The sequence below is a fragment of the Anastrepha obliqua genome, chromosome 5 (assembly GCF_027943255.1).
Source record: "Anastrepha obliqua isolate idAnaObli1 chromosome 5, idAnaObli1_1.0, whole genome shotgun sequence".
NCBI classification, from domain to species: domain Eukaryota; kingdom Metazoa; phylum Arthropoda; class Insecta; order Diptera; family Tephritidae; genus Anastrepha; species Anastrepha obliqua.
Window position 1 is genome coordinate 57225422 of NC_072896.1, and position 25809 is coordinate 57251230.

Sequence of the window (25809 nt, forward strand, 5' to 3'; positions counted from 1 at the left end):
TTAAGATTAAATAATATAATTCGTTAAAGGTGTACAGTTGTATTTGTTATAGTTAATTAAATTGTTTTCACTGCTTTAAAGTTTTTACGAGTTTGCTGATTATAATAACCGATTTCAACCTGAATTTTCGACTGATTCCATCCATCCCTCACTATCGTCATCAGTATCTGATTCTTCCGACTCAGAAAGTTCAATGGCAACACGTCTTGCCAAGATTGAAGCTACATCATGCAAAGCAGTGTTTCTTTCGATCTCCTTTTGTTCTGATTTCTCAACCTTCCGAAGAGTTATACCTTAAAGAAGAAATTTATAAAAATAAGTGCATACAAATTGATTTACTACTTTTATCCTACCGTCACGTATTGCTTTCATAAGATCAGTACGAGAGTCATAGAATGGCGGCAAATGTCTTTTCTGACCAATCACGTGCTGAGTAGTTTCATCAATAATAATCCTCTTATGAATATCTCCATTCAGGGATTTCAGTTCCAGCTGAGAACCTTGTTGTACCAATTCACTCTGCAAAAGTGGAGGCGGTGGAGGTGGCGGTGGAGGAGCTACATTGGTTGACGATTTTTTAGAATGCTGGAAATATATACATTGTCACTATGGATGATAAATAGAGAAATATATTCTACACAATAAAATTGATTGCACAATAAAATATAAATTTACTCTACCACACTTGTTAAAAAACCTGTTTGTTTGTTGTCACACTAAACCTTTAAGGATATTTTTTGGAGCTTTTTATTTACGAATAAATTTTTGTATTGTATGTTTACGTGAAGTAAAAAAGTTCGACTGCTTGTACTCCAAGTGACGCCGGTATCGCCGATGCTATATTACTGCTACGCAATGGACTAGAGATTCGTCCAACGAATTTTTTCATGCTTTCTGAAAAGAGTGCTGTTATATTGCCGCTGCTAGTGTTAGAGTTAATACATTTTTGCCTGCGCAGACTTCTTCGTCTTTTAACTCTTCCACTTAGGAGTACCTGAAACTGCTATAGCTGAAAATTTGGCTCTTAGATCGTTAATGCCACGATAAATGGGTTCAAACGAATGAACAAAGCGTTGGCAGTTAATAGAATAGCTATGATATTCTGCGCAGTACTGTTGAATGTTTTTCTGTTTCACTTATAGCACGTGGGCAACCTGGACTGTGTGCTTTATCCTAATTTTCGGGTTCTTATGAAAATTCAAAACAGCTTTTGTTTCTCTGCTTATAGTATTGGATGTTTCAGCCCCTTTAAATTTTTTCCCTAGATTTTTTATCACTTTTATTTCATTAAGACATAACTTTTTAGTAAAAGTGGTGATTATACATTTTATGGAATATATTGCGTATAATAAATATTTTAAGCCTGCACCTGGTTATTATTTGCTGCAAAGGCTTTTTTTTATTGTTATGGTTTTCGCTTGACGAAGATTCAAAGGTTTTTAAACTTTTTTCCCATTTTAATGAATTTTAGAAAGGCCAGCGATGATGCAACAACAAAGGGTTAAAATTCTTAAATATACAGTGACAAACTGGAAAATCCTAAATGAATCCTTGCATTTTACAAGTGGTGAGGTAATTCGTGCAGCTTTTACCTACCCCAGCCAGAAAATAGAAAATTTAATTAAAACAGCAAATTAAAAATAGTTTAGTTTTTCTAAAAATTGACAGTGCTCGCTCGGCCTTTTAAAAACATTTGCGATATCAGTGCACAACTTATAAGTCGTAAAGTAATAAAACCGCGAATACTTGGAACAACAGCAAATCTAAGACACGCAAACGCAAAAAACTAAAAGTAAAAATTTGGAAAACATGATTTCTAAGTATTTCAAACTGAAACCTCTAAATTACTTAAGATTCCTAACAACTATAAAATTAACTATTTATATATGCAATGCTCGTACTTTCAAGAATTTCTAATCCAAATAATGTACAAATATTATACAAGTTTGCTTATCAACACATAAATTTATGGAAGTTTTAGGGTATTACTATGATCCTTCAAAACACCTTGTTATAATATTTGAGCTCCGATTGTTTATAACAAAGCAACTTTTAAGCTACATAAAAAAGCATGAAATTTGGTTAATAGCAATTTTGTGTCCTTTTTTAGAATATGACATTATTTCAAAACAAGTTTGATTTTCAATTCCGTTATACGGGCATAATTTTTGTATCTCATTTGCAACGACTCTCGCCGAAATGTTTTCTTTACTTCACTAAGGTGCATACAAACCTGATGATCCGATTGTGCTGAAGACGGCAAATCATGGTAATTAGGTTGCTGGGAAACGTTAACCATATTGGCAAAATTGTTATCTAGGTGTGGTAAAAGATTTGATTTGTTATCACAAATAGTTGAATTACTAAGTAATTGAAGAGGTATACCCATGGAAATGGTTCCATTTATTACAGCAATTGTTCGTGGTGGTGATGTTGTATTCATTACCCCCTCGGGTATGGGTGGTGGAGGTGGTAATATATCGCGATTGTTGGAAATATTTCGGCCACGTGTTGGAGTATTCGCATTAGAGGATACAGGGGTACCATTTCTGCTTCCATTGGATGGTGGGGCAGGGGGAGGTTGGGAAGGACGAATTTTCATGCGCGAAATTATACCTGGAGTACACATCCCCTCAGGAGCCAACGAACCACATTGTTCATAACATGGTTGATTTTCATTATTTATATTATACAATTCGTCGTCATATAAATCTTGCATTTGCGACGCTTGATCGGTATTATGCATGGAATGCATTGCCAAAATGCCATTATCATTCTTTCCAAGGGTAGATGGATGGCTTCCAATTATGTCAGCAATAACGGTCGAAGCAATAGATGAATTAACGGGACTGCAAAAACCGCCGATCGCTTGTTCGGAATTACAGATATTACGGAGGTCAATCGAATTTGGACGATGGTGTCGTGACTCTATAACGTCTGCCAAAAAAAAAAATCATTATAACATCATTGTTGCTTAAATTTATAAACAACTGTGAAAATTAAGATTTCCCATTTTTCTGCAGAAGAATTTATTCAAGTACAGCATGACTATCCAGAATATTAAATTGATAAATAGTCGATTATTCTACAATGATGAACTAAATTGAATTTTGAGCAGTTCAGCAAATTTATAAACAACTGTGAAAATTAAGATTTCCCATTTTTCTGCAGAAGAATTTATTCAAGTACAGCATGACTATCCAGAATATTAAATTGATAAATAGTCGATTATTCTACAATGATGAACTAAATTGAATTTTGAGCAGTTCAGCAAAAAGAAATTCACATCGAAAATAAAAACACAGATTAAAATAATGAGATGCAAAATGAAATCACACTATAATCAGTAAAAGCTTTACAGTTGTGAAATTAATTGTAGCAAATATATTCATAACAAGTGTTTTAAAAATAGGTATAGTGGAATGTACAAGTTTTTGAGTTATGAAAAGTGGAAAAATCAATACAAATTACATGAAAAATAGAGCTCAGTCTTAGCATTTCACGCGGCTCATTTCATATAACTACGGTGCTTCTGAGTATATGGTATAATTTTAGTTGTACGGCTATACTCAAAATCGACTTTTGCGTGCACCCTGGAGCATTAGGTTACGGCTAAAGTAAGCAGTGTTTGTCCACCAAAATGTACGGCTGCAAGTGCCATTCAAAAGATGCGAAGAAGAGAGGAATGCAAGAAGACCATTGTACCTTGGGACGTCTGCTATAGCTGGCATGTAAGCGAGTGCAAATTCGGTGTAGGATTTATGATAGAAAAGAGAGTTCGCTGCAAAGTACTTGTTACACCAAAACGGCGTGCTGTATGAGCTTTACGCAGACAAAGACATAGCACAGTGAATAAAGATCCAGCGGTTTCGTTGGCTGGGTCGCGTCGTCCGGATCGATACTAACGCTCTGGCTCTGAAAGTATTCGATGCGGTACCAGCTGGTGGTAGCAGAGGAAGATGAAGGTCTCTTCTGAAAGATCAGGAGGAGAATGACTTGACTCCACTTGGTGTATCAAACTAGCGCCGGTTAGCATGAGAAACTCGGCCAAAATCGCGTAAGCAGTGCACCAATGAAGTAGAAGAAATAATAAATAAATAAAAATAATATTGAGTTTACTGCCAGTTTTAGCATTTTGAAATTTTAACTTTCGTGTTTGTATTATTGTAATCTTAAACATTGGCCCAAAACCCAACCACTAATACTTGGACGAAAGTTCAGGTTAAGAATATTATACTGGCATCTAGTTAATAATACTTACTATCTTGCGTACTTTTTGAGGATTTTATAATGTCAAGATTCAGCATATGAAGGAGTCGTATTCTTTACATATGCCTACACCTTTGCAAGATTTCGAGAATATCCCTATGGTTTTTGTTATAGAATGTTATTATATAAAAATTAACGAAAAAGATTTTTAATGAAAAATATTTTGAATATTGTGAAAAAAACTAAATAAAATTCTTTTAAAAACGTTCGAAACGAATTATCATAACATACTTCTCATTTGGAGATGATGCATTAAATATTAAAATATAACAGTATTATGTGTTACTTTATGTGTGTAATCATTTTAAGTTAGAGGTAAAAAATTCACTGAAGCGCTACGAAACGCTGGTTAAACCGCGCGGAAATGGACTCAAGTGCAAAGGGTTAAGCATCCTGTTGATAATTCAGTCACATTAAAAGGGACTAGGTAATGCAAATGAAGCTGGGAAATTCGAGTAGCTACGCCGAAAAATTAATAATTATAAAATTGACCTAATGGCAATTCAGGAAGGTCGATAGAATGACAATGGTGGACATAATAGATTGTAGTACTAATTTTATATTATATATTCTGGTAGACCTACTGACTATCATTGAAGTAGAGGAGTCGCTTTTATTATAACTGCTAAGATATCGAAAGGTAAAATTGAAAGGATTCCTATGAGAGATTACTTGTACTAAAACTGCAAACAAAAGCACGAAGAATGGTAATTATAAATTGTTATGCACTCACTAAAGTTCAATCCAACGATATCAAAGAAGGGTTTTATGATCAACATAGGCGTTGAGAAATATATGGTATGGGTAAACATGGACTAGGTGTGCAGAATGATTACGGTCGAAGACTCGTAGAGCTATGCTGTATTAAGAACATGGTTGTTGGGGAAATATGGTCGTCACCAGACGGCAGAACATTAAATCAAATTAAACGTCTTAATTAACAGCACATGGATTTGATCACTGATACAAGGTCAAAAAGAGGGACCGACATTGGAAGTGACCGCAACATAGTTTTAGCCAAACTGCGTTTAAAGGTTGCTGTCATTCTAATAAATAATACAAAAAAAAAAAAGAAGTTCGATATCTGAAAGCTTATATATGAACGCTTCTCTGCGCTTTAAAAAGACATAATTATGTCGAAATTCTCCCGCATGAACGAAAATTACGAACAGTTTAATGAAATCAATAACGCTGTTAGAAATTTGACAAAAATATACAGGGTTGGCCATATTAAACTGACCCATGTGATTATTAAAAAAATATGGAAAAAGAAACATTTTTTTGTGTTTCATTGTGAAAAACATTTAATTTAGTTCCAAGGAGATTCGTTTACATGACTTTTTGAATATGATATCGCGCAAGTGGTCGCCCTTAGCACGTATTTGGATATGTACAGGGTTGGCCATCTTAAACTGACCCATGTGATTATTAAAAAAATATGGAAAAAGAAACATTTTTTTGTGTTTCATTGTGAAAAACATTTAATTTAGTTCAAGGAGATTCGTTTACATCACTTTTTGAATATGATATCGCGCAAGTGGTCGCCCTTAGCTCGTATAGCGTAATGTGCCCGTTTTTCGGCGTTTTCCATAGTTTTGGCCAGCGTCTCGGCCGATATGGCGGCTATTTCCCGTCGGATATTGGCCTTAAGTGCGCCTAGTGTCTTTGGCTTGTTGACGTAAACCTTAGATTTCAAATTACAGTAAAAAGTTATAGGGTTACTCAATGGGTCAGTTTAATATGGCCAACCCTGTATGAAGAGGCGGTAAATGAGGTTATCGGGTTTGTCAATAATGGAGAGAAATATTTGGATGTCACAAGACACTTGGCAGGAAAGGTAGGTATCGCAAGACACTTTATCTGAGGCAACGCATTATGAAATAACGGAATATAACAGTTCGCCCAAAAGCGTTCAAAAATCTGCTAGAAGAGACAGAAGAGCCTGGGTAAAAGCAAAATGATGTAGCTCTAAGTGACATGAATAATAATTGAATAATCCGACAGACTCCGGCAACGATGATGAAATGATATACTTTATTGATATACCCAACTATCTCGACGGGATAGATGCGTCTCCGCCGACTAGAGTCGACGTTATTGCGGCAGTTAAGGATTTAAAGTACAGTAAATCACCCCTCGGCAGGCAATGGCAAACCTCCGAGTGTATTTCTGCCATGAAAAAGCTCCTCATAAAAATATCTGCCGTTGGGCTTGAAACTGTAGGTCCCTCCATTTGAGGAAAAACATCAAGACGTACACCTGGGGAGCTTGGCCAAACACCCAAAAAGGGTGTAAGCGCCAATTATATATATATAAATCACCCGGTACAAGGAATATCTGTGCGGATTTTTTTAAAAACGACCCAGAGATGTCTGCTACCATGTGGTTGTCCGTTTTGCACCGAATGAGCGAAAATGAATTTTTACTAAACAGTTGGAATGAGGGTATACTCTCAAATTTATCAAAAAAGGGTGACTTAACTAACTACGATAACTTCAGAGGCTTTATGCTTTTACCGATCCCAAGCAAAACCTTTACAAATATTATATTATTCTCAAATCTACATATGCTGCTATTGAATCCAACCTGGGAGAAAATTAAATTGTCTTTAGAGCTTCGCGGTCATGTGTCGATCTTATTAACACCGTGAGAATAATTTTTGAGCAGAGCAATTAGTTTAGATCGTCTGCATACGCTGCTTTTAATGACTTCAAAAAGGCCTTTGACAGATTGAAGCGAGAAATTATTTAGCAACTGAGGAAAAAGAGGAATGCCACAAAAAAGTTCTTATTATTGAAGCTATGTACGCTAACTACAATGCATTTTCTGACCCATTTGAAGTTTCTACTGGTGTTCGCCAAGGTTGCATCTGACGCTTTCACAATCAATGACCTCATGCGAAGCACTGAAAAAACCAAAATATTGAGCAGCCGCTACTGCAAATTTGAATGCGTCGATCGATTTTCGTACCTGGGTGGTATAGTTATAAATAAAAGTAGCGCCGACGATGATACCCGAACTGTTAAGGCCCAAGGTGCGTTTAGTATGCTGCGCAATATAAGGGGGTCAGGTCAAATCAGACAAAAAACTAAGCTGCGAATATTCAACTGTAACGTAAAATCAGTGTTATATTATGGTTCGGAAACCTGGAATTGCCTAAAATCTATTGATCATAAGACTCAAGTCTTTGCAAACAAGTGCTTGCGGCAGATTCTAAAAATATGGTGGCACATCAAACAAAGAGCTCTGGGATCGAGCCAATCAAGTATATGCAAGCAAGGACACAGACAAAGGGAACAACCATATTACAAAACAAGCACTATGGTGGAACCCGCAGGGATCTCGGTGGCCAGATGCATGCTAGAACCTGGCGAAGAACTGCTGATACCAAACTGAATGATAATAGGCATTCGTGGACTACAATATGCAGAGAGGCAACCAACAGAGTTAGATTTAGGGGGATTGCCTAGGTATAAATAAAGGCAAATCCTATCATTGAAAAGTGTCGGTAATGAAGTAAAAAGGAATAATTTAGATTATTTTTAAGCATACTTTTCAAAAGGAAGTGTCAAATTTGTTAAAGCGAGAGTTAACTGTGCAAGAATTTTTTAGCAGTTTTTATAATATTCGTAAAACAATAACACAAAATTCATTATTTCAAGCCTTTATTGCAGTCCTTATATACATCTCTTCCTATATACGTCTCTGACGTAAAATTTCAAATTTAGTTACTCGACTGGTATAAATTACTGAATACCAGCATAAGTCAGCGTAACGCCAGTTCTAGTAGGTTTTTTGAGAGGTATCCTACTTAGGATCCGAACACCATCTCGTTGGGAAACGTTGGAAGAAGTTCCAAACACAAATAAATAATTATGTATAAACCTCAGATCTGAACAATTCAACACAAGTGCAATGCAAACGTTTGCAAAGTGGCTGTCCCTATCAAGCTCTAGCAGGAATTATTAAGGTAATCGAAATCGCATTTGTTAAAAAAAAACAGTGTCAGCCGCAGGGGAAAAGCTTAAAATTTAAATTACTTGGTATAACAATTAAGCCTAATATTCTGCTACATTTGTTACGAAGTTCATTGACTTGACAAAGAGCGATACTTAAGAAGTTATCAACTAAATATAATTCAAAAAATGTTTGACATTAAAAGAGATAGAAATTAGGAGTTATCCAAATATGAACAGTTAAACTCTACTTAAATTAAAAACACTAAGTACACGCAACTGATGGTCGACATGAGCTTTGTACAATAATTACTGACTACTTGGTGAAATGTAGGAAGCACAAACAAATACTTTCCCTGAGGAATCCGATAATCGAACACAAACTTGATATAGCAGCGTATCATTGGTGTCCAGAGGATCCAAAGCATTACACAATTTTCGTCTTACAGCGATCAAAATAACAACTCCTCTGTTACATGCAGTTTTGGAAGTATCTCTGACCTACAGAAAGACATCAAACAAATTAGGGTCAAAGATATCAGAGTTGAAAAAATGTGTGCTCAGCAAAGTTTCTATAAGCACAAACACATATAAAACTGCGGGGAGCTTAATACTTTTAACTTGGTTTCATACGAGAAGTGATATGTTTAGCGCTTTGATTTTTAGACGTAGACGCCCGCTGGATTTTACTGTTGGAGATCCTGGCATTTCACGTCAGCTTGTATCCATATGAGTGCTCTGAAGCTACACAGAGGATACTTGGATGAAACTCGGAAATTGTGAGCTGCTGGAACTGTATGTAGCAAAATCTCAGAGACTTTACCCATCCATCCATCCGGAATATTTGCGAAAAACAACATTTACAACATGGATATATTTTATTATTCTTTTGGAAAAACTAAAACTATTTCTGGAGAGACACCTCATAACTAATACGCTTGCTGACTGAATATTCCAAACTAAATAATTTGTGTTTACTAATTTACCTATCGTCCTCCTAAAAATAGTTTTTTATATATACATTCTTAATTATTCTCCACTCCCTACTTTGTATGCTTACTTCTTAAAACTTAAGTTTTCAATTCTAAATTTTTTTAGTTGAAGAAAAACGGGAAAGCAATTTTTAATTATTTTTTTAGAAATTCTGACACTATTATAATAAATATTATTTACTTACTGCCATATCCGGTTTCCATGTTGATAATTGAATTTGGAGTTTGGTAGCTTATATTGTTTGGCATCAGCGTCTCTCCTTGTCCAATGGCAAGCAATCTTTGTTTTTCTCTAGTATTGTGAGGCTTTCGGACTCGCTTTTTACTTCCTGCAATACTAATGCAATTATTTCCACCATCTTGACGAGGGCGATTTAATTTTTTTCCTTTATCATGCATAACCCTCTCTGTATCTTTTAGCATCTCTTGCCGCCATAACTCAAAAAAGTAGTTGGGGTCGGTATAAAACTTAAGGCCATCTTTACCGTCGTCACGGTAATTATTCAATTTGTTTAATGGCGGTGGTTTATCGCACATCGAATACGTCTCTAGCATGGGAGCCGGCATTGTTGAATGGGAAAAAATTTTTTGATCGAATATTTTGGTGGATCGAAAACCTTTTTTTCTTGTAATATCAGTCAACGGCACATCTTCCATTGTGCTATCTAATTGCGTCACTTTTATTGATAAATGATCTATTCGCGCCTGCAAAGAATTCGCTCGGTTACTAATATTCCCCACGTCTCGAGCAAGTTCCCCAAAAATATCTTCTGCATGCTTGGATAAAGACGATAACTGGCGAATAATATTAGTAAGTGCTGTATTTGTCACAGTTTCCAGTTCAATGATTTGAAGCTCATCTTGTTGGTAAGCGGATCGTGAGACGTGAATTGGCTCAATGGATCGTTTTGGGAGGGGCATTTTTATATCGTAATCAAATATTTTCTGAATCCATTAAATACTCAATCTAAAAATTAAAGTAAATACTGATATATTTATCTACAAAATTGTAAGTTTAAATAAAAATGAAATAAGTAAAAAAAATTGTTTGATAGAATTTTATGATACAATAAAACATTTGAAAAATAGTTTCAGTGTGTATTGTTACGGCGCATAAGTACAAAGCGAGTTGGAATACTTTGGAATACAAACCTTCAACATTGATATCTCGACGTTCTCAACGATTACGCAGTCAAGAATCGGCTAATTGGCGGTTTTTACCTGTAGACAAGCTGAAATTTGCCCCACTTCGACTTCGAGACTATAATAGCGGTCCCAGAAGGACTATTATGTTTACCAAAAATATTAAGAATTTTACGATATATAACTTGCCAAAGCTTTTACTGTGTGTATGGCAAAATCTCAAATGGCAAAACTAACTAATATTGGGCTTTAACCAAAAATAAGTCTTTGTTGGAAAATTAAATTAAATTCAAAAAAAATTTAACAATTTTTAACATGTCGAAGGGGTGGCAACTGCTTCAAGTGTTAGCTCAGAAAGGGTGTTTTTCTGCTTCTCGATATTCGCGGGATACCCTTTTTTAAGCTTCCAAAAACCTACCCGGCGAAAATTATATAAATCCTGTTTTATTTTATAATACAAGTACTTTCTTCTTACGGTGGCCGCCAAATGAATTGGTGTGTGTCTACAATCCGGTAGTATTGTACATAGGTTCGAATATGCGTGCATGAAACACGAAATGGTAGACTTTAGTTTTCGTCTAATAACGGTCTCGGTAGGCAATGCCAAACTTCAGAGTGTATTTGTGCCATGAAAAAGTTTCTCACTAAAAGGCTTTTAATTGTTACGAATTTGTAAGCGCAATGTGGGTATATTGAGACAAAATTAAAGAGTGGAGAGGGAATAATGTGTGAGTTCTAAATCGCTTGACAGAAATATTTAAGCATTTGCACGATGAAAACTGTGATTACATTGAGATTGTTTGGCGGGCACAAGAAGAAAAGTCACAATTAAAGTCGATACGCGGAAAGCATAAGAATTGCTTTGCTGAAATGTAATTTAACATATTCGTGTGTAAAATCCTACGGCAGTTTGAAAACAAGTCTAGAACTCCTCCGCTAAATTGCTGCAAAGAACAAATATTTTACGAAAAATTATATTAATGCTGAAAATCAAATTATGATTTTAAATCCCAATTTTCCTTTAATGTTTTATAGTTATAATATTTTGTTTGTTTTGTTAATTTAGTTTTCAATTTTTGAAAAAAAAAAAAAAAAAAATGTTTGTTTAAAAACGCTCGCCAGGAGTTTGCATACAGTAAATGTTAATATGCACGATGTCTTTGGATTTGATAAATAGTTTTCGTTAACCTTCTAGCAAAAACATATCATTTAAAAATGTATAGAAGACTAGCTGTACCCGGCGTGCGTTGCTACGCCAACAACTAAAATAAATTTAAGAAAAATAACTTCTATCTAAAAATCAGTACACATATATTCAATTCATTCTAACCCATTTTATTGATTTTGTTTATTTCGAAAAAATTGTGACATTACAAAGTTTAATTTCAATTCGATGTTTATTGAAGTGCTGTGGGATACACAATATTTCTTGTTTTTCCATCTGGTGCGTAGACGAATAAATCAGAAGGTTTTCCGACATGTGGGCAAGCCGCATAGAGCTGTCCATGTGAGAAGCATGGATTCTCCAAATTTAATCCACACACTTGTAACGATTGTCCTTGTGCTTTGATAATAGTCATTGCGAAAGCGAGTCGCACCGGGAGCTGTAAACGTTTGAATTCGAATGGCATATCTGTCGGGATCATTGGGATACGTGGCAACAGTACGTCTTCACCTTTGAATTTTGTAGTCAAAATTGTCGCCTCGATAACATTGTTCATCATTTTCTTGACTGAGAGTCTGGTTCCGCTGCAAAGTGGTGGATTTATGTTTCGAAGAAGAATGATGGGTACGCCAATCTTCAATGTAAGAACGTGCGGCGGCATGCCTGGCAAATCAAGTGAATTCAAGAATTCAGTTGGATAGTTGACAAAGTCGTCTTCATTCTTCACAGTATCGATGGACTTATATGTTGTCGTTTCACTGGGTATTCCATGCTGAATGGAGAAGTTGATGGTATTGACATCGATGCTTTTGGCTGCTATTATATCACGCATACTGAGCCTCTGATGGTTTTTGTAGTTTTGTGCAATGTTTGGGAAAACTTTTTGCACCAATTCGTCGTTACATCTATGAACATGTCATATTCGTTTCCTCTGTGTAAAAATACATGGTCATACTAATTTTTACGATAATCAGTTGAACGGGGCAGAAGTTGCTACTCTGCAGCGCCACCTGGTGGTGAGTGGCATCAATGATCATATTCTACAAACCTTCTCCGTGGAAAAATACATATATATACCAATTTTTATAATAATCGGTTAAGTAGTTTTTGAGTTCATCGATGACATACAGACAAACATTCATTTTTATATACAATATAAAGATTAAAAAATTATGACAAAGTTATAGCAAAAGAATATTGTGAACATTACAAAAAATTACTGTCCGAAAGTTTTTTCTGATGAGTGTATGTATCGGATTAGCGAAAAAGTCGTCCTACATGTATACATAAGGACATTAATGTTTAGGTACTTTCTGATTAAATTGGTTGAAAGCATTAATCACAGAAATATATTTGGCACCACCTCAGAAAAGTGAAGTAAATGGTCTACGTCACCATGCATTCTATGCATACCATGTATTCGATAGTTACAATAGTTTACAGAAATTATCTCGCTTTAAAAAGTCTCCTCACATCGCAAACAGTGAGATACATATATATAACATTCAAGGAAAATGTATGATTAGATTATAAAGGACAGATAATTTCATTGAAACATAACAATCTGTAAAAGAAGTCAATTACAAAAGTTAGACAGAAATCATTGTATTTATTTCACAGATCCCAGCATTCCGTGTGTACCAGATTCAAAATGAACCGCTAATAGAATTCAATGCAGATGAAACCTTTAATTAAAAAATACGACTAAAATCTAAAATGAGTCGACTAAACGACACTTTTATCATACAATTTGATAGCAAATCTCTCGAGTGGATTTTTTAGCTGTATGAGAACTATCGATATGGGTAACTATGGTTTGATGGTTGAGAATGATAAACTGTGTTGACATTTCTGTTCAGTAAGGTTTGGCAAGTTATTATATCATGAATAGTTTAACGCCAGGACAACACTTCCAAATTGTGGAAATTTGTTTTGAAAAAAAAAAAAAAAAAAAAAAAAAAAAAAAAAAAAAAAATCTGTTCGCGAAGTTCGTAGAGCAGTGGTTGCGGCATGATCGGTCCTTATTTCTTTCGAAATGAGGAAGAAGCTGCCGTTACGGTGAAATGCCGGATGTCATATTCAAAAAATAAATTCCATGGTATTATCTTCTAGATTATAATAAAAAAACATTTTTGGTTTTATATTATCATTATAAGTTCTCAAGCTTTTAAAAAACACTCAATATAACCGGAGTAATATAAATTAACAGACTACATAGCTCCCAATATTACCTCATCCGATTTTCTACTAAAAAATTAACAGACCAATGGCAAAAAAATAAATTAATCTTCCTCCATATGTATCATGCCATCATAAGTTACATCTTTTTAGCAATGCTTTTTGGACCATCATTACTTCCAATTCTTAATGATTACATGATATTAACACACCACAAAACATTTGATTCGTCCCACCAATCAACCAGTCGCAATACATTACGCATATATTCACTCATTTGATTAGCGAGAAGGTGCGAGTTATTATTCCAGCCTTAGATGTGCAACAACATTATGAGGTCAAGTGCAGTTATATAGCACACTAGTAGTTTCCCTTACAGTATCACCACATTAAGTGTTCCACATGCCACAGTGGCATGACATTGCAACAACAAAATATTAAATTACGTATCAAAGCAATATGAGAATTTCACAACCAAATTGTTATCGCCCAAAAGCACTTTCAGTTACTATCAGAGCTGAGTTCACATTTCGTAAGATTTAAGCGAAAGCCGTCGGTACGAAATATGAAGCATGCTTTTACTGGGAGAGCTACAAAAGAGCTGCTTAATATAGGGTGGGCCATGTAAAATTTGCTTTTTGAATCGGCTATAAAAAAAAATTAATCAATATTTTTTCAAACTTTTTTTTTATTTTGAAGATTGAACATTGTCATTTATGAATGAAAAATAATATCGTTCAAATGACTGCCACGACTGGCTTTACAGTAGCCCATTCGATCAACCCAATTTTGAAGCACATTTTCGATTGTTTGGGCTCCAATTTCATGAATGACAACTTCATTTCGTATTTTAAAGCATCAATCATCTCTGGATGGTTCGCATAGCATTTGTCCTTAACGGCTCCCCACAAAAAATAGTCCAACGGGCTTAAATCACAGCTCCGAGGCGGCCAATTGATATCGGAAAAACGGTAGCCAAAAGTTCGAATGTAACTTTGGCAGAATGTCGTCCATGTCATCCTCTTAAATTTTTGGAAACAAAAACTCGTTGAACATGTCAACTCATTTTCGAAAAAAAATGGCCCGATGATGCCGCCAGACCAAAAACCGCACCAAACAGTGACTCGTTGTGGATGCATTTGCTTCTCTACAGTAACGTGTGGATTTTCTGAGCCCTAAATCCGACAATTTTGCTTATTGACGTAGCCACCGATGTGAAAATGAGCTTCATCAGAAAAGATGATTTTTCGGTAAAAATGCTCATCTTCGGTCGGAGCAGAAGACTTACCACTTTGGAAATAAGTTTTCAATTTTTACCAATTTTGTTCAAGCGTACAGCGTCCCATTTCGTAAATGTCAAACCTTTAAGTAAATTATGAACACATTTGACATGTCATTTGTGTTACCATTCTCAAAAAATAGGTGGTTCAAAAAGCAAACGCTATAGGGCCCACCCTGTATATAGAAACACTTAAATAACATATGTAATAAAAAATTAGGCTAAGCAAATAAGTTATTCCTAAAGCCGAATGGAAAATGTATATATAAAAGGAAATTAAATTAATAAAACGTAAGTTCAGTTCATCATATAAACAAAATCAAACTTCATTTAGCAATATGTGAGCAACAACCCACACATACAGTTTGTCAAGAATATCTTTACATAGTAAAAAAAAAATTAAAATTTTAGCTTTGATCGAGAATTCCAACAACAAATAAAAAAGCAAACAAAAAATTTATATACACATTCCATTACTGTATTTGTCTACGCCTATTGGGCGCCAACAGTTATTAAATAAACACACACATAACAATAAAAGAAGTTTACTCTATTTAAAAAGTGTTAAAAAAATCTTTGCATAACTGATGAAAACAACAAAAAATGCAGCCTTTTGGGGTTAATATTTTGTATGTCCTCCTTGGGCATCAATTACCGCTTGAAGACGACTTCGCATTGATTTAATTAGTTTCGCAATATCATATTCCAATGGTATTTTTCCCACTCTTCTCTGATGAATCTTATTAATTCAGGCGATCTTTTTCCTACTAGTTGTAGAGTAACCAGGACCTGCATAAATAAGATTTATGTTTGAGATCATTATCTTGATAGTATTTGTATTTAAATTTGTTCGAATTTGCCGGGTCAACAAAACCGAATTTTCTAATACTGGAAGTCAATTCGCTTTTTAAAATATCAAGTTATATAATACTTCCTTGGTCATTCTTTCGTCCAAAATTTTGATTTCAACCATTACTGACAGTTTTCCAAACTTAACGGTAGGGATAATAATTTTGTTTTGTAGTGCTGTGAGAGGCTTACGCCAAACTCTCTGGGGTCCATCATGGTAGTAGAGCATCATTTTCGTCTCATCTGAGAAAATAACGTCATCCCAGTACTCTGTGGGAAGTGATATGTGCTCGGTGACAAATCGCAATATTTTATCAACGTTTTGTGCTGATAACAGGGGTTTTTTCCTAACCACTCTTGAAGAATATTTGTGTTTTTGCAACATTTTTCGAACAGTTTCATGAGAAACTCTTAACCCGTAGTCTTTTTCCACTTGAAGAGATAATCCTCTTGTACTGCTTTGCGGGCTATTATAAATAGTTTTAATAATTTTACGTTCAATTCGCTGCGTCACTTTTTTTGGTCTGCCTGTAGATCCTTTCAACTCGAGTCTTTCTTTATTTTCAGCACAGTTTATTATATTATAATATATACAGTTCTAATTTTGAGGCAGAACATATCGGCGATTTCTCTGACTGATTTGCCTTTGTAGTGATTGAAATACACTAATTGAATAATATTTTTTGAAACTCGTTTTCCTGCAATTTTTTTCTTCAAATCTGAGAACACTTGTATCACTTAGGACAATCACTTTATAACTAAATAGTTTCTTACCCCTTTCACATTCCATACCATTAGCCAAACAACCAAATGAATGAAATTCGCGGAAAATAACTGCATTTTTTGTTGTTTTCATCAGTTATGCAAAGATTTTTTTTGACACTTTTTAAATAGAGTAAACATATTTTTTGTTGCTGTTTTTGTAATGTGTGTGTTTATTTAATAACTAAAAAATAAATAATTGGCGCGTACACTTCTCTGTTAGGTGTTTGGCCGCGCTCCTCCTCCTATTTGTGGTGTGCGTCTTGATGTTGTTCCACAAATGGAGGGGCCTACAGTTTCAAGCCGACTCCGAACGGCAGATATTTTTATGAGGAGCTTTTTCATGGCAGAAATACACTCGGAGGTTTGCCATTGCCTGCCGAGGGGCGACCGCTATTAGAAAAATGTTTTTATTAATTTTGCTTTCACCTAGATTCGAACCAACGACCTCTCTGTGAATTCCGAATGGTAATCACGCACCAACCACTTCGGCTACGGCGGCCGCCTTATTTAATAACTGTTAGCGCCTAATAGTCGTAGACACGTACAGTAATGGAATGTGTGTATAAATTTTTTGTTTGCTTTTTTATTTGTTGTTGGAATTCTCAATCAAAGCTAAAATTTTAAATTTTTCTTCACTATGCAAAGATATTCTTGACAAACTGTATGTATATATAATATAATATTATATTAAACGAAGTATACACCAGGAGCCGGTGCGAGACTATCATTTGGAATTCAGAGAAAACGTAGGTTCGAATCTCAGTGAAAGATGAAAATAAAGAAAATGGTTTTCTAATAGCGGTCGCCCCTCGGCAGGCAATGACATACCTCCGAGAATATTTCTGCCATGAAAAAGCTCCTCATAAAAAAATATCTGCCGTTCGGAGTCGGCTTGAATCTGTATGTAGGTCAGTTTGTCGAACAACAAAAAGACGCACATCATAAATAGGAGGTTGGAGGAGGAGCTCGGTCAAACACCCAAAAAAGGTGTACGCGCCAATTATATGTGTGGGCCGTGGCCGAATGGGTTAGTGCGTGACTACCATTCGGAATTCAGAGAGAGAACATCGGTTCGAATTTCGGTGAAAGATCAAAAATTAAGAAAAAGTTTTTCTCATAAAAAATATCTGCCGTTCGGAGTCGGCTTGAAACTGTAGGTCCCTCCATTTGTGGAACAACATCAAGTCGCACACCTCAAATAGGAGGAGGAGCTCGGCCAAACACCCAAAAAGGGTGTACGCATATATATATATATATATATATATATATATATATATATATATATATATATATATATATGCTCCACCAGGAGAATTACAAAATAGCTTTTCGAATGCAACCCTTCATGAACTCACTATGTTACTCTCTCAACGCGACTCACAACAGATAATTTATGTAATAAAATCAATAATTTAATGTAAGTTTGTAAAAATGAACTGCGGTTTTGTTGAAGCAATGCGATTGTTTAGTATACCCCTCTGTTGTTAATTTTTAATACAGGGTTTGATTGAAAAGTAATGAGCCTTATTTTTTTTAAGCAGTTTTATTAAACCTTTTGGCATATACAACTAATATTCTTCAAAATAGGACCCTTGAGCGTCAATACACCGCTGGCAGCGGTCCTTCCTCTGCAGGAAACATTTTTTAAACTCATCCGCCGGAATCGCGTTCAATTCGGCTGTCACAGTTTTTTGCATCGCCTCGATGGAGTCGAAACGCCTCCCCTTCAGCATTCTTTTCAGGCGCGAGAACAAGAAGTCCGGAGGAGACAGGTCTGGGCTATAGAGAGGGTGGGGAAGCACCGGAACCCCCATCTTGGCCAATGCAGAGGTGCAGAGGAAGGCGGTGTCGGCGAAGGCCTTCCATATCGCTGTTCGTCTTCGACGTCCTCCCGGTCTTCCTTGAACGACTTGTGCCACCGTTTTACCTGGGCACTGGGCAGAGATTGGTCCCCGGAAACCTCCTTGAGTAGCGCAAAATTTGATAGAGTAACGTTGCTCCAACGATGGCTGCATTTTCGCCACTGCATAATCCTAACACACTTTTAAAACAGCTTTCACGCGCGGAGCGATGTTGACTGCACCGCTGTTGCCAGCGAACTGGGACCGGTTTCTAGTGGAAGGGGAAGGTCCAACGATCATTTTCCCCCAACAGCCGATTCGGTTGATCGCATGGCAGACGCTTCGCGCGAGAAGGCTCATTACTTTTCAATCAACTCCTGTAAATCACTAACTTCGGGTACTGAAAATTGGCTTTCATTTCCCCTATTTTCAATAATAAAAATGATATTATTTTCAGCAATAAAAATGATATTAACAACTACTATACAAGTATAAGCCTATTTCAAAGCTTTCCCCACGGCGAAGATCTTTGAATGCTTAATCCAGGACAAATTGATGTTTGCTTTTAAAAATATGGTGCGTCCGGAGCATCATGGCTTCAGCTCAAGTGTCTGATTTAGCCTTAAAATCAAGGTACTGGATTGACATCGTTTATACCGACATCTCTCAGGCTTTTGAAGTTTACTTTTGCTAGTCATATAAATTTTATTGCTACCAAAACTTATGCCACGCTATGCATCCTTCATTTATATATATATAATTTGCGCGTACGCCGTTTTTGGGTGTTTGACCGAGCTGCTCCTCCTATTTATGGTGTGCGTCTTGATGTTGTTCCACTAATGGAGGGACCTACAGTTTTAAGCCGACTCCGAACGGCATTTAGTCTCCGTATTATACGTGCCATGCTGCTGGAATTGAACAAATCAGAAAGTATTCTTACATTTCGCGTTGCGTAATTTGCGCTTCTCGGATCCTACCCCTACCCATGAAGCACGACGCTTACTGATTAAATTAAAATCATTGCAGAAGAGGAGAATAATCTTATATTCGTCTTTCATTTTTTATTTGATCTGCGGAGCTGTTGACTGCCCGATGCTTTTTGAGATGATTTGCTTTAATATCTCAAAATCTCATTGTACTCGAAGTGCTCCTATTACTAGAGCGTTAATTGAGTAATAAAATCTCTAAACTTGTTCAGACAGATTTTTCATGTTCAATAGATCGTGCATTGAATTCTTTGAATTTTTATTATGAAAACTATAAGAATTTATTATATTCATTGGCTTAATAAATAAATAAATAAGAGATCAATAAGTAAAACTAGTTTTCATAGACATAAAAATAGAAAAAAAAAATCTCTTAAATCAATCGTGGGTCGCAACTCAGAGAATAATATAAACTTTAAACCTCCAAACAGACCATTGATATTCCGACCACTTCTGCGGTAGCTAATTGACGTTTCTTTAACTCCAAAGGAACGGGTGGAAGAAATTCTACAAACTAAATCAATTAAATAGCGCAAAGAGTACGCGCGGAAGAACAAATGTATTGGTGAAAGTTCTGAACTCTGATGGTTTAGCAACCCCTACCTATATAAGAACACTCAAAAAACTAAATGGTTCTTCGGAAATGTAATTTTTAGCACAGGGTCAACGAAAGCTATTACCACATAGGTTTTTTTAAGCAAATAGAAAAAACCCAAGCCCTTCTGCTAGAAGGAAATGTGATAATTTATACAGGAGTTAATGGGCTTCCACTCAATAAAAGCAATTCCCAAGATTTGTGGCCAATTATGGCAAAGTTTATAAACATAAAGCCTTACAATATATACTCATGTTTATCTGATTTATTTTCGGAAATAAAAAATCTTAAAGAAAGTAGAGTTGAATCTTATGGTCATAGGTTCCCAATTGAGTTACTAAAGCTCATCTGCGACGAACATGGTCGACCTTTCATGGGCATAACGCCTTAATAGCACGAGAGAAATGCTACCAAAGGGGCCAACGGATAAATAGTGCTACAACTTCTAGTATCATACATCACTAGATGAACCTAAAACGTATGAAAATTTTCATAACAGAAAGCCAATGGAATTCTGTATAGGTTTTATCTAAAACAATCAGAGAGAATTAGAATTAATTGGAATTGACATGATTACTCAATCGCCATAGAGCCTATGATCCCGACAAGTCTAACGCTTCTAAATAGAAAAATAGTAGAAAAGATAGGGACTAACGACAACAAGCTTCTGAAATAGTTTGATTTATCTTGTTGCTCTCATTCCCAGAAATTTCAAAGGAAACCCGTTCCAAGAATTTATTTTTGAGAATGATAATGTGCTGCATACCGCCTTTTGATATAGTATGAATTACAGGATTTGTTGAGACTCAGAATATTTATGATGAAAATGCTGACAAGACGTAATGTGACAAAGTGATATATTTTTCACTCAGAAAATAAGTACTTATTTTTTTCTCTTTTACACGTCTGCGACAACATTTAACGTAAAACGAAACCTACATAAGGAGCTTACGTACTCGAGCTTCAAATACTAATTTTGATACTCGCATACAAAATCACACACGATTGTGAAGCACTACCAAAAAAAGCCATCAAAGCCTCGAATGAGAGCTCCCTACTCTGATGACAACTAGGGCAAACGAACTAAGAACTATGATTTGAGGATTTGCACCTGGAATACCAGAAGAAGAAGACTTCTTGCCGATCTAAAATTAAGAATTGATAAGCTGAAAATACCAAAAAAAGTAAAATGAACTGATTATGTGTGAACTATCTAATTAAAAGCTTATACTCAATATCTTTTTTTGTGTAAAACGCGAAACATCGAAATAATAATGCTATTCGAAGCCGAAAGCCTCTGCTACTAGAGCTGCGTTTGCTTGAGTTTACTAATAATTTTATTACGTTTCCACGACAGTCGGTTCTACGTTACCGAAACGACCCAGATTTATATCCGGCCAAGGACTGTCATTCCAGCAGCATTCCCCGTACGTAAGTATGGGGAATGTTTATGCTGCTACAACAACAACGGGAATAAAGACAACTACTTGATGGAAGAGGAATGCATTGAAAAAAGCGATACTGAAAATCAAGTGGTACAAATTTTCAGCAAAGCTATATAATGACCAACTGCTGAAAGAGTTATCCGAATAAAAGTGAAAAGTTAGCCCAACCACTGCGCAAAAAGAACAAAAGATAATTTGCTTTTTTCTTAACAATTAGTTAACAAGCATCTTCCATTTCGAAAATAAAAAGTGCAAGTGTTTAAAGAAATTGGGCATGAATCATTAAACACCAAATCACAGAATTCTAATGTTTTGAAGAGTGGAAGAAAATTTAAATATTTGTAGGTATAAAATCTGGCAGGTTTTTTTCAAATGCTACCAATATATAAGGCCTCTTCGAGAAGCATTAGTAGCAAGTGGCGAATAGATGAAGCAACTGGTATAAATATACGTAATTTGAAAGTAAAATTTAAAGGTTCATAACTACAAAACTAAGAGGAATATTAAAGAGGTATTGGTAACATTAAAAAGAAAAACAATTCAAGTTTATCGAAATATCTTCATTTGTTGTGAACACAATATTTGAATAGCTGTAATCTAAAAAAAAAGAAAAAAACTTCTTAATTTCAGGTCACAGTTTCAAAATATTAATTATTTTCAAAATAAGTAGAACATGATTTACGCTTTAGGTACTGTTGTTTCAGTAAGCGTCAACTTTCCAGTACCAGCCGTCGACTTACAGGTCCAGACCATGACGCTGCCACAGCAATGTTTTATTGTCGACCTTAAGTTTTGTTTATTTAACTGGTATTTCGTGGCCGGAGTTTCGAACCTGTGCACTTCCGAATGGTAGTTACGCAGCAACCATTCGGATATGAATATAATATGCACTGCATTATTTTCGTTTTGACAAACTTCTATGTAGTACCATTGCGTTTCAAAGCGTCCTGCCCGAAAGTATGCAAAATGTTTTGATGCTGTCATAGCACTGTCAAAAGACAAGCGTCCTCTGTTTCGCACCGAATGTCGCTCAAACTGCTATGTAACTAAATTGCTTTTCAAAGCATCCCGCCTAAGATATGCAAAATATAATGAAAAAATATCCCTAATTAGCCCTACTTGGAAGCACTGGCCTTGTACTCTAAGCAGTTATAAACAAAGTCGCATGATAATCACTTAATACAGCGAAATTCTCTTACGGGCAGAGAAGTGGTGAATCGAAAACGGCAATTGTCTCCTTCTCCTATGTTGGCTGATGTATGGGAGTTATCGGAGGAAACTTTAAATTTTTTAGCTTGCATTTCACGATTGTCTGCTGTTTTTTCCTAGCAATTTGAATATCTAACATGTCAACTTCTACGATATTGTCATCACTGTCGTGACTGTGTCCAATAACTGTGTTCATTCTCATCCTGAATATAATTTAAGATTTTAGGCAATGACGAAGTGGGATGCCCCTCTCTAAGTTCAATGCCGAATAATGATATATCAGGTGATTGCTTTATTTTCAAATGGGGAATTGTTCTCCTTTAACCAATAACTGATCATATTATCGATTTTGTGGTACGCACCTTCCACCGAACACTGGCTTTGCCATGACTTAGTTTTCCATGCACAATTTTAAGTTGTACCATTCAGATTGCGACCCTATAGAATAATTGGATGTTTGCACTTCGAGGTTTTTTGTGCCCACCACTCATCACAATATCTCATCCAAACCCAGTTTCCTAAGTAAACCTAAACAATTCTATATTGCCAAAACCTTTCCTAGGCACATCGCTCACATGATATCATGCGCTGAAGTTTAATCAAACCTGCCCGTATTATCGAATGGACGGCTATCGATACCCTCGCAACCGCTCCATATATTATCGTTGGCCCATATACATACATCTCAGAATTTTTGACTTCAACCCAAAGATTTTCCCGCTAATGGTTTGCATACCATAAGATCCTTAGTTACTTTGGACATAGTCATACCAGCATGTTTTTTTTCAGTTAAGCTTGGCGTCCAGAATAAGGCGAAGGTATTTAACTTGGCGACCGTCCGAACGGGTATGCAAAAATTCTGTGGATGGCGTAGTCGGAATTATATTGATGAGGGTTATTGTATTTTAATCGAGACCAAAAGTCGCTAAGGCGAAAAGGAGTTCTCTGTAAAGTTCTTTTTGGAGGTGTCTCTCAGCTACGAAACACAATTTGATCAACAAATTAGTTGAAATCTATAAGTTTCCGGAGGGTGCGGTTTTAAGTTTATGATGTGGATACGCCCCTTTTTTTTCCTTTTACATCCTTTTTTCAAAGCATGCGGCATTATTCTGAATATTTCCCGCCTAATATCAGAAAATGAACAGAGGAAGCTTTCTTATTACTTTAACTTTCATTTGTCCACCACGGTTTGGATGACCAAAATGTCAATGTGAATGTAAACAAACAAATAAGACAACAAAAAGTATCCAGCTCCCAACCATAAAAACGAAAATTAAATATAAATAAAATCCAAACGTCTGAAGTAGCGAAGTCCCTTTTGGTGGATTCGCCTTCGTGGAGTTCCAATTTTGATAAGGCTAGTCTTTACCCCTTCGGAGCCACGACACCAATCCTCTTTTAAACTACACCCAATGGTAGCAAAGCTTTTAGGTAAGGTTTCCTGATGAACAGATGTCCAGGTTCTTTTTATAGTTAAAAAAAGCTAATTTCACTTAACAAATTTGTACGAAGCTAAACCAGAAAATGTCTACTAAAACTGTTTTCATAACGTAGACATTTATTTAAAATATATTTGTGAGTAATCGTGTTCAACCGCAACGGTTGCAGTTTACAATAACACCTCTTATGTATGCATACACACCTTACTTCGTTCAGCCACAACTATTTGTTGACCAATAATAATATCGGTTTCTATTGTAATCAAATCACATTAGATTTTTATTTTCTGATCTTAGTTAGCCCCACAATACCACAAATATTTCAGAGGAATAATTTTACATCTAATCGATATGAAAATGACACACAAATCCTAATTAGGGTCACCGCACACTACAGACTTTTAGTTGGCCAACTATTTGATCGGCTTTGGTAGTGGATCCGAACACCACAGACTATGAGCTCAGTTAGTCAAGACTTAGATTTTACATAGTTTTCATATAAACATACAAGTTGCTACTCAACATATCATCGCGGCTGTACAAGAGATATGTTCCGCTGTCCATGTTTACAATATTTCATTTTGTTGATTGGCGGTTATTTAAGCATTGATTAGTTTGCATATGTTTTTTATTTGAATGGTATATTTGGAAGAATATTATTCAAAGTGGATGAAAAAATATATTGCATTTCTATTCGCTCACGACTCTTAATTTACGTAGAATAACTTAAGAATCGAAAGCATAATATTCTGTTTCAGTTAGTTTCCGATAGAAACTAGAGTTGATACAAATTGCTTGTAATTCGCAAAATAATTGAAACTGAATTTCTTAAACATGAGGCGAAGCTTTGTATGGCGAATCATGTAGTTTGAAAGGCTGATGGAGACGAGTTACGAATGAGAAAGCCAGTTACGTAGCATGTGAACATAGCATTATAGTCGTACGAAATGAATGGACCTAAAAATTTTGCAAACCGTATGAATATAGAATTAGGCTAGAAAGTAAAAATGTTTTCAGAACGACAAGTTGGTAAGAACTATCGTTTAAAGATATAAGGTTACGACTAATTTCGTATATGAACAAAAAACCAAACGAACAAAGATATAATTAATAATAAACGATATAATATAAACGAAATAATTATTTAATGGAAAGGCAAGGCACTGAAATATCGGGAATTTTTGCAGCTTCAAACTATGTTGACATCTATGTTTAGTAAGATTTGACAAGCTGTCATGAATCATTCAACGCTAGAACATCGCTTCCAAATTGTGGAAATTTACTTCGAAAAACAAATCTGTTCGCGAAGTTCGTAGAGCAGTGGCTGCGGCATGATCGGTCTTTATTTCTTTCGAAATGAAGAAAAAGCTGCGATTACGGTGAATGGCGAGCGTTACCGGCGACACAACTTCCCACACAACGCGCTTAACAATCCATTTATTGCAATATTCATATTTATTATAAAAGCTAGTAAAAAATTGGACTGATCGATTCGACCGGGTGATACATTTAAAAAATTAATGCCATGAAATTATCTGCCAGGTTATAATACAAAAATTATTAAAAGAATATTTTAATTTTCGTCTATTATTTTAAGTTTTCAAGCTCTTACAAAAACACCCTTAACATATATAATATTAAGTTTTATGAAAGGCCACAATAACTCTTTCAGGTCGCAATGCTTAATCCCCTCATTAT

At 35.6% G+C, this 25809-nt stretch overlaps 1 protein-coding gene across 1 annotated transcript; it reads right to left on the reverse strand.

Moving 5' to 3' along the window:
- Positions 1 to 24503, reverse strand: LOC129247370 (actin-binding protein WASF3). Its single transcript, XM_054886485.1, has 6 exons — positions 24315 to 24503; positions 9403 to 10184; positions 2386 to 2937; positions 2234 to 2316; positions 354 to 585; positions 1 to 293 (listed from the first exon to the last, which is right to left on the reverse strand). Exons 2-6 carry the CDS (start codon positions 10136 to 10138, stop codon positions 115 to 117), a joined length of 1782 nt encoding a protein of 593 aa, XP_054742460.1. The 5' UTR covers positions 10139 to 10184; positions 24315 to 24503; the 3' UTR covers positions 1 to 114.
- Positions 24504 to 25809: the final 1306 nt, after the last annotated feature.

Excerpts from the sequence above, each read along its gene's own strand:
- LOC129247370 (XM_054886485.1), bottom strand. The coding sequence starts at position 10,138 with ATGCCCCTCCCAAAACGATCCATTGAGCCAATTCACGTCTCACGATCC. Across the intron at positions 586-2,233 it reads CAGCACAATCGGATCATCAG|CATTCTAAAAAATCGTCAAC; the intron begins GTTTGTATGCAC and ends ATATATTTCCAG. Across the intron at positions 294-353 it reads TATGAAAGCAATACGTGACG|GTATAACTCTTCGGAAGGTT; the intron begins GTAGGATAAAAG and ends TTCTTCTTTAAG.